We start from the raw sequence: 10236 nt of genomic DNA on the forward strand, positions 1-10236 counted from the left end.
GCTATCGAAGCATCCTGGGCCTCCATAACACCTCAGCAGTGCCACAGGCTGATTGCCTCCATGCCACGCCGCATTGAAGCAGTCATTCATGCAAAAGGATTCCCGACCAAGTATTGAGTGCATAACTGAACATGATTATTTGAAGGTTGGCGCTTTTTGTATTAAAAACACATGTCTTTCATTGGTGGGATGAAATATGCTAATTTTTTGGGACAGGCATTTTGGGTTTTCATGAGCTGTATGCCATAATCATCAGTATTAAAACAATTAAAGACCTGAAATATTTCAGTTGGTGTGCAATGAATCTGAAATATATGAAAGTTTCATTTTTATCATTACATTATGGAAAATAATGACCTTTATCACAATATGCTAATTTTTTGAGAAGGACCTGTACATGGTTCAACAGAAATGGGACTTTTAATTAGTCTAGCAATAGTACTAAACAGAAACCTAGGGTTATTTTTATTATCTATTAAAGATGAGTAATATAAAGTTTTAGCATTACGGAGAGCTTTTTTATATGTTAACAGACTATCTTTCCAAGTTAAATAAAATTCTTCAACATTAGTAGAGCGCCATTTTCTCTCCTGGTTTCTAGATGCCTGCTTTAAAGTACGTAACTCAGAATTGAACCAATTCTGAGTTACGTATTAACTCAGTAAAGTAATCAATCCTCTGATTGATTACTTTCTTTTTCAGTGGAGCAATTTTATCAAGTGAAGTTTGCATTGAAGTTGTAAGATGATCAACTAGATGATCTAAGTCACTGTTCTCTGATGCATTACTCTGCAAGACAGAGGAAAACATTGATGGAAGAGGTTGTTTAAATTTGGTGACAGCATTTTCTGATAAGCACCTGCTGAGATGAAATTTACTCTGTGACTGTGTAGTCATTTAATGTAAACTCAAAGGTTATTAAAAAATGGTCAGACAGAATAGGATTTTGAGGAACTATTCCCAAGTCCTTAATCGCTATACAATAGGTCAGAACTAAATCAAGAGTGTGATGATAAGAATGAGTAGATGTGCGGACGTTTTGGGTAAAACCAAATGAGTCTACCAAATTACTAAAGGCTATGCTTAAGCTATCACTCTCAACATCTACATGAATATTGAAATTACCCATTTTGATGATTTTATCAGTATTTAATAATAAGTCAGTTAATACTTCTGAGAATTCAGACAAAAACTGAGAGTACGCGCCTGGTGGACGATATATAACAACTAGTAAAAGTGGCTTTTCTGATTTCCATTTTGGATGAGAAAGACTGAGGTACAGTGATTCAAAAGAATCATAACTAATAACTGGTTTGGCATTAATCAATATTCCTGACTGAAAAATAGAAGCTACTCCTCCACCTCGGCCAGTTGTTCTAGGAACATGAAAATTTAAGTAATTAACAGGAGGGGATTCATTTATACTAACAAAATCCTCCTGTTGTAGCCAAGTTTCTATCAGACAGAATAAATCAATATGATGATCAGTTATCAGTTTATTAACTAACAGGGATTTAGAGGAAAGAGATCTGATGTTCAATAATCCACATTTAATGATTTTATGATTTTGCTCTGGCAAAGTAACTGTGTTTATTATTATTTATACACTAAACACTAATAATTTACAACAATACAGCGTATTAACAGCAGCCTGAACATGAGTCTGTGGTGAGCAGATGGGTACGAATGAATACAGCAGCATGAGATAATCAGATAATAATAACTACAGTAATAATTACATAATAATAATGTGTGATAATAATAATTATGTGTGTTAGGATTAAAAACACATCAGTAGGCAGGACTGAAGGAAAGTTTGACCGGCTTCAGACTGATGTCATCATGGTTTTATGTTTGATGCTGTTTAACAAGCTTCAAACAGGGGCTGACATGGAACATTGTATATGTGGAGAACTGTTGAACACTCAGAATGGGGCAGCAAAGTTGTGTATCGTGAATGATAGGTTTTATGATGTGAGGAGGCACCTGCTGAAAGGGAGCTGACTGTAACGAAGAGGTTTCCTCTACTTCTCCTGCAGACCAGGACAATGACTTCAAACTGACCCTGTCCGAGTTCATCTCGTTACCCGTGGGCACCGTGGAGAACCAGCAGGCCCAGGACATCGATGACGACTGGGTCAAAGAGAGGAAGAACGAGTTTGAGAAAGTCATCGATTCCAACCACGATGGCATTGTCACCATGAAGGAACTGGAGGTAACTGGGGAAAAACATCCAGACTATTGATTTGAAACAGCTCTGAATGATTTGGTGACACTAAATGAATACAGATTTAGTTACTCCCCATCATGGTGAATGTTTAGTCTCTTAGTCAACACTGACAGAAGATTAATCTGAAATGGCCAAGGCCACCATTGGCCACCCTCTGGCTTCTCCACTGCACCTGGAGGTGTGGATACAGTTGCTCCCTCCACTCGCCAGGATCTGAGACTGTGCTGCCTCGGACAATAATTATTATTTTTACCGCTGTTCTTATACACAGTGTAACTCCGACATACTTGAATATTTTACTCAAAAAACTTAAAGGTTTATTTACATTTTATTTACATTCCCTGTTCAAGTCTGGTCCAGACAAACACTCGTCTAGAAAACTACTCTTCAAACTTCTCAGTGACGATGAACATGTGCGTTTCACTTGTTGAACTGCTGTTCAGTGGAGGCAGTGTAGTGAGATAAATGTTGAACAGTTCGTGTGGTTTGGTCTGTTTGCTCTGCTGGTTTTTAAAGTCTCAGTCCTTATTGTTTGTCTGCAGACTGCAGAGCTCATCGAGCTACAACACCACATCCATACTTTTAACTCCACAGTTCAACATTAAAATGAACTGAAAGTGAGAGTTTCTAAAATCTGGTTAAAGTGGAGGTAACCGTTTCATGTGAACTCACAGAGTTTCTGTTGTTTTGTTTTTATTGTAATTGTAGTTTAAGCTGAACAAAACAAATATTGTCACTCACTGATTCCCAGGAATTGATTTTAGAGATGCTTCGGCCATTTTAAAGTGGGGTTTCTGTGGAAAAGTTATGAACAATATCTTACCTGTTGTAGACAAGTCTTTGAACGACCTCCATTTGGAGAAATAAAGTTTCATTCTAACAGGACTGGTGAGCTGTTCTGTAGAGCCGATAACTGCTCTACAACATCTAATTTGCTTCATTCAAATGTTGTTGCACAGATCTTTCAGTTTTGCTCCAGCTGCTGTTTGTTTCTGACAAATATATTTGAATGATTTGAGGACTACGGGGGGGGACAGTGTGTGTTGTGGTCTTTTTAAAGCCATCCAATCTAATAATGATACAGAGATTAATCTGACGCTGCTTTCAACCAGTAAAGAACCAGAGCCACAGTTTGACCCGATCAGAGCAGAGCAAGGCGGGTCATGCTGTCTGATACATGGTGAGTGATCCCAGTGTTCCCAACTTAGAGACCGATTGCAGGTGAGAGCACCAGTCAGTGTTTCCTGGACCATTTTTCAAGGAGGACACCTCACTACCCTAACGGAACCCCCGCCCCCCATGAAGGTGATTACACAAATTATTAAATGTGTGTTCGCATGGGACCAATTCACTGCAGCTGGGGGTAATACCAGAACTGAAACACCATCACCCCCTCCTCCCACACCGCGCCCCAACCTCACTGTAACCTTTGTATCGAAAATCTAACTTTGTATTAAATGTTAATATGTTCAGAGTATCGTCGTCATACAGACGTGTCCAAGTTGTGCAGGACCAAACTCCAGGTCAGAGAGAGAGCACACCAGCACAAAGCTCAAGTCTCACAATGAGACAGACTGTCTGCTGCTTCAGTTCTTATAATTAAAAAAATAATAACTAAAAGATGAATGTTTGTGCCCCAGATTATAGCAGAAATGTGTGTCTGTGATTAACTTTCAACTTTTTCCCAAACTCATGACATTCTCTCTCTGAGTCAGTTTCAGGTGTTTGTAGTTTATCATAAATATCTGCAAAACTCACTTCTTCAGTGTTTTAGCAACAACAAGGTGTGTCTGTTTGGATGAATTTAGAACCATACAGAGAGGAAACTGTACTGTGAAGATCAAATATGAATAATAAATAGGATTAAGAGAGTACATGAGCTGAAATCCTGTAAATCTAATCCTTTTGAATGAAGTAATCATTTAAAGAGAGAAATCTGTCAGTCTGACAAATAAAAAAGTAAATTTATATTCTGCAAAGGACTTTCTGTGCTGTAATTTATTAAAACTCATCAGACCACCCCTGAAAAAAAGAAAAGTTTTTCAGACCCCTCTCTTCCTTCAGAATCATGTTGGTCTTGATGCTGCAGGTTGGCGTCTTCTTACAACTTCATTGCTTCATTAGAAAACACTATACTTTGCACTTTTACTAAGGTTATGTACACAGTATACCGTGTACATTTACTGAGGTCATGTTAAAATATAATGAGCACACACCAGGCCAGGTGGAGTACTGTACAACTACAGATTTTGTGTCTGTCAACAAACAGTGTTAGGTTTAAGGATGCCCTGTGGCAGGTTGCAATGTTCCCACTGCAACTGAAAAACTTTCAGAAGGGGAGCTGGTGTCTGGCACACAACATATTTGTTGACCAGGTGTTTCAGTGCTGGATAGGCAACTTCTTGTTCCTTCCACCATTTGAGAGGGTCATCATCACTCTCTACACAAACTGACAACAGGCAGCTAGAAAGTAAATTTTCTGTTGCCTCCCTCTGTGTGGAGGTGGTGATGGTGGCTGTTTTGTAATTTGTACTGGAAGAATCTTCCCCGTGATCTCTTCTTTTCAGCTGTGTGCCACTGCTGCTTCTCTTTGGTCTGCAGACTCAGGCGCTGCTGTGTTAGGCGGCTCAGACAAACATCTGTCCTGATAGTTGAGCAGAGACGCGCCACTTCCCAGATGACTTTTTGTTGTAGTGCATCCATTTTCTCACTCAGAGTGGACTTGGTCTTGAACTATGTCCAACAGGTGGATAGGTAATCACAGTGCTGGTTTTAATGGATTTACACAGGTACCTAGTGTTACACAGGTGTAACCTTGATCCCCAGTGAGTGGCTGTCCCTGTGACGAGCTTGTGGCTTGGAAGACCCAGCACTTCAGCCAGTTCTCTTCTTCCAGCTGTGGGAGAAGCTGCTGACAACTTTCTTACACAGAGAAATGGCCTGGGTGATGCAGACATCATCCATACCACATCCTGTAACACAAAATAAGTTTTTAAAATCTTTCATTGTTCTGTAAAGAGGAAGATCACTCAAAGGCAAACTAGCATTTATCTTTGTTTATTGGGGGTCTATAATATTTAACTACTCTAAAAAAGTTAAATCTGGTCCTCTGGACATTCAAAAAAAAACAAAACAAAGCAAAACAACAAAAAAATGTAGAAACGTTTCGTCTCTCATCCGAGAGACTTCCTCAGTCTAAGGTGCTGTATTCAGCTCAGTCTCTTAAATAGCACCTTCTCAGAGTGGATCAACCAGTTTTGCTGCTGACAACCAAAACCAGCTGATCACATGCTCAAGAAGGACCATCAGCCTAACAATGGATCATTAGCACACTGATGGCTGTTTACTATTCACAGAGGGCTGAGTGATACTAGCAATCACAGCATTGTAAGAGGGGACACCACAGAACGCCATGTACTTTGTGGATAAGGTGAGGGATGTCATCATGGAGACTGATGAAACAATGGTCTCTTTTGATGTCACATCACTCTTTACATGCATTCCTGTTGATGATGCAGTAGAGGTGGTCAGTTTAAAATTAAAATCAGACACCACTCTGAGCAGCAGGACCACGCTTTCCATAGAACAACTGTGTCAACTCTTGAAACTGTGCCTGCAGTCAACCTACTTCACATATGGGGAGCAATATTATAGGCAGAAACATGGGTGTGCTATGGGGTCTCCAGTTTCTCCTATTGTTGCCAACCTGTACATGGAAGAGGTAGAAAAGAGAGCCTTGACGTCCTTTTCAGGGACACCACCAAGTCATTGGTTCAGGTATGTTGACGACACCTGGGTTAAAATTAAATCTCAGGAAGTCCAACATTTTACTGACCACATCAACTCTGTGGATAAATACATCAAGTTCACACGAGAAGATGAAAAAAATGGCAAGTTGGCTTTCTTGGACTGTGAGGTCTCAGTCTCTGATAGAGGACATTTGCAAACTGAGGTGTACCGCAAACCCACCCACACAGACCAGTATTTGCAGTTTGACTCCCATCACCCTTTGGAGCACAAATTAGGAGTCATCAGGACTCTGTATCACAGAGCAGACAGCATCCCCATTAGCTCAGGAGCCAGGCAAAAGGAGAAATCCCACACAAGACAGGCTCTAGAGCAATGTGGATATCCTAACTGGGCCTTCCTAAAAGCAGAGAAGAAACCCAAACAGGACTCCAGTCAGCCATCAGGTGAAAAGGAGGAACCCAAACCCAGAACAGTGGTCATTCCATATGTTGAGGGAGTATCAGAGAAACTGAGACGTTTATTTTCTAAACATAACGTCCCAGTGGCTTTTAAACCCCAAAATACATTACGGCAAAGACTGGTTCATCCCAAAGATCCAGTCCCCCGGCACAAACAGAGTAATGTTGTGTATGCTGTTCAGTGTCAGGAGGGCTGTGATCAGTCTTGCATCGGGGAAACTAAACAGCCACTGGCCAAAAGGATGGCCCAGCACAGAAGATCAACATCATCAGGCCAGGACTCTGCGGTCTTCACTCATCTCCAGGCCAGCGGTCACTCTTTCAGGGATGAAGATGTTCACATCCTGGACAGAGAGGAACAATGGTTTGAGAGAGGAGTAAAGGAGGCCATCTTTGTGAAAAGAAATCGTCCATCGTTAAACAGGGGTGGAGGCCTCCGGGTTCAACTGTCCCCCTCTTACAATGCTGCGATTGCTAGTATCACTCAGCCCTCTGTGAACAGTAAACAGCCATCAGTGTGCTAATGATCCATTGTTAGGCTGATGGTCCTTCTTGAGCATGTGATCAGCTGGTTTTGGTTGTCAGCAGCAAAACTGGTTGATCCACTCTGAGACGGTGCTATTTAAGAGACTGAGCTGAATACAGCTCCTCAGACTGAGGAAGTCTCTTGGATGAGAGACGAAACGTTTCTACATTTTTTTGTTGATTTGCTTTGTTTTGTTTTTTTGAATGTCCAGAGGACCAGATTTAACTTTTTTAGATTTTTCTACCTGGATTATTGAGCATGCATCAGGATACTAGGTCCATTTATTTGTCTCATCATCTGGGTCTTTGCATTCTGTTTTTGTAAATTCTAGAAACCACAAGTAAACCTGCAGTCTGAGAGCGAAGTGCTCTGTTAGGAAAATATGGAACAATAAGATCTGTAATATAAGATGGAGCCAGGTTGTTGAGAGCTTTGTAGGTTAGAAGTAGGATTTTGAATTCTATTCTGGATTTGACAGGGAGCCAATGGAGAGAAACTAAAACTGGAGAAATATGATCTCTCCTACTAACTCCGGTTAAGACTGGCAGCAGCATTTTGGATCAACTGAAGACGTTATAAAGAAGTATTTGGACATCCAGATAATAAACCATTGCAATAGTCCGGTCTAGACATGACAAATGCGTGGACCAGTTTTTCTGCATCATTTTTAGATAAGATGTTTCTAATTTTAGCAATATTATGCAGATGGAAGAAGGCAGTTCTAGTAACATTTTTTTTTTTTTTTTTGGTGCTTCAATCAGTCAACCTTTATTTAGACAGGTAAATCCCATTGAGCCTCGAGGACTCATTTACAAGAGAGACCTGATTTCAACAAAGAAAGATGACAACAATGGACAACAGCAACAACAATAAACAGTTATAAAAAGTCATACTGCAGGGTTTTTTTTTTTTTTTAACAAATAGGGTGGCTAAAAGGAAAAGGTAACAACACAAAACAAAAAAAAAACAGCTAGATTCCAAGACAAATGTAGAAAACTAAAAACAGGAACATGTCACCATTGGACCCTGCCAGGTGTCCAACAGATTCTTAAAGGCACTTAGAGAGGTCAAGGTCGAGAGCTTCAAATCTTTTTGTAAGATATTCCAGGAAACAGGAGCGGAATAGGAGAAGGCCCTTTTGCCTAGTTCAGTCCTCATTGAGGGAACACTGCAGGTAATAATGTCCTGAGAGCGCACTCCGTAGCTGCACTCACGCAGAGACATGTAAGAGGAGATGTATGAAGGCAACAGACCAAGAAGTGATTTAAAGATGAAAATATACCAGTGAGAGAGTCTGCGTGAAGTTAATGATGTCCAGTTAACCAGTGAATACAGGGTGCAGTGGTGGGTATCACAGCCAGTTATGAATCTTAGTGCACCATGATAGACAGCATCCAACGTCTGCAGGGTTCTTGTAGGAGCGTTCATGTAAATAATGTCACCATAATCAATTCAGGGAAGGAAAGTCACAGATACAAGGCGTTTCCTAGCATTCAGGGTTAGACAGGATCTGTTTCTGAAAAAGAAACCCAGTTTAACTTTCAGTTTCTTTATCAAGTTTTCCACATGGAGCTTAAAAGAGAGATGTGAGTCGACCAAGATACCCAAATATTTATAAGAATCAACAAACTCAACGGGGACACCATTTGAGGATAAAATCGGAGGAATAACTGCTGGGACCAACTTCCTATTTGAAAAAAGCATCCCTTTGGTTTTGTCGGCATTTAGGACAAGTTTGAGGCGAAACAAATCAGTCTGGATGATGTTGAATGCAGATTTCAAAAGCTGGAAAGCCTTAGCAACAGTTTTAGCTCGACAATAAACAACGGTGTCATCAGCATAGAAATGTATGGATGCATTAGGGATGTTTTTACCTACATTATATATGTAGATTGTAAAGAGGGTGGGTCCTAAGACTGAGCCTTGTGGTACACCATTGTTGACTGTTAAATAACTGGAGGAAGTACCATTATGTTGAACACATTGCCTCCGGTCTGAAAGATAGAGAACCAACCAATGGTGTGATCTGAAAAACCAATTTCTGAGAGTTTATGACACAAGATGTTATGATCCACAGTGTCAAAAGCTTTAGACAGGTCTAAGAAAAGTGCAGCACAATAATCCTTAGCATCCAGTGCTTCAACAACGTCATTAAGAACCTTCAGTGAAGCAGTGGTTGTGCTGTGTTGTTTCCTGAAACCAGATTGATGGGGAGGTAAGATGTTAAATGAGTCCAGGTAATTTTTGATTTGAGAGTTTATCAGTTTTTCTAGAACCTTGGCTAAAATGCAGAGTTTAGAGATTGGTCGATAGTTGTTCAGTGAGGTGGGGTCTCCTCCCTTCAGCAAAGGAAGAACAAAGGCTGTTTTCCAAGTGTCTGGGATGGAGTTTTGTCTTATGGAGAGATTGAAGATGTGGGTCACAGGGACTGTGATGATATGAGCAGCCAGCCTTAAAAAATAAGGTGGAAGTTCATCAGGACCTGCAGATTTTTTAGGGTCAAGATCTTTTAACAGTTTATTAACCTCACTGACTGAGAATGGAGAAAAAGAGAAGCTGTGATTAACTGAGGATTAGCTTGTAGGAGGGATTTGATTTGTAGAAGTTTGGTTATTAGGGGAAATGGCTGATCTTCCATTAGTAACTGTATCAAATAAAGAACCAGAAGCAACAAAATGTTTGTTGAAACAGTTCAGGATCTCGTGCTTATTTGACACAGGAACAGAGTTAACGAGAAGTTGTGATGGGAGGTCAGATGATTGGGGGGTGCCTGAGAGAGATTTGATAGTTTTCCAGAATCTGTTAGGGTCATTTAGATTTTTGGAGGTCTGAGATAAGAAATAGTTGCGTTTTGCTGCTTTGACAGCAGTTGTGCATTTATTCCTCATCTGTCGAAAACTCAACCAATCAGTATCTGAGTCAGATTTTCTCGCTGTGGCCCAAAGATGATCTCTCCTGTGCAGGAGGTCAGCTAGCTCTGGAGTAAACCAGGGGCTGTCTCGTCCCTTTATTCTGAACTGACGAAAAGGAGCATGTATGTTCAGAAAATAAATGAAACTATTATGAAAATAGTTCCAAGCGGAGTTCACGTCATCAGTTAACAGAATACGATGCCAGTCAAAGTGAGACAGATCCCAGAGGAATGACTGTTCACAAAAACATTTCAAATCCCTTTTTTGAATTAATCTGGGCTTAGAAGGTGGAAGTTTAATATCTCTCAAAGCAGCTGTCACACAATGATCACTCAAAAGATCAGCGAATACACCTGTACC

The 10236-nt window shown here is 40.4% G+C and overlaps 1 protein-coding gene across 2 annotated transcripts in view; it reads left to right on the forward strand.

Annotated features, from left to right (window-relative positions):
- Positions 1-10236, forward strand: part of sdf4 (stromal cell derived factor 4) — a 73413-nt gene that overhangs the window by 52858 nt on the left and 10319 nt on the right. For both annotated transcript variants that reach the window (XM_037683891.1, XM_037683890.1), the window contains exon 6: positions 2040-2215. In XM_037683891.1, coding sequence (XP_037539819.1) covers positions 2040-2215 — 176 coding nt within the window. The remainder of the gene's footprint in view (positions 1-2039; positions 2216-10236) is intronic.

The sequence above is a fragment of the Nematolebias whitei genome, chromosome 11 (genome assembly GCF_014905685.2).
Source record: "Nematolebias whitei isolate Nwh7 chromosome 11, NemWhi1, whole genome shotgun sequence".
NCBI classification, from domain to species: domain Eukaryota; kingdom Metazoa; phylum Chordata; class Actinopteri; order Cyprinodontiformes; family Rivulidae; genus Nematolebias; species Nematolebias whitei.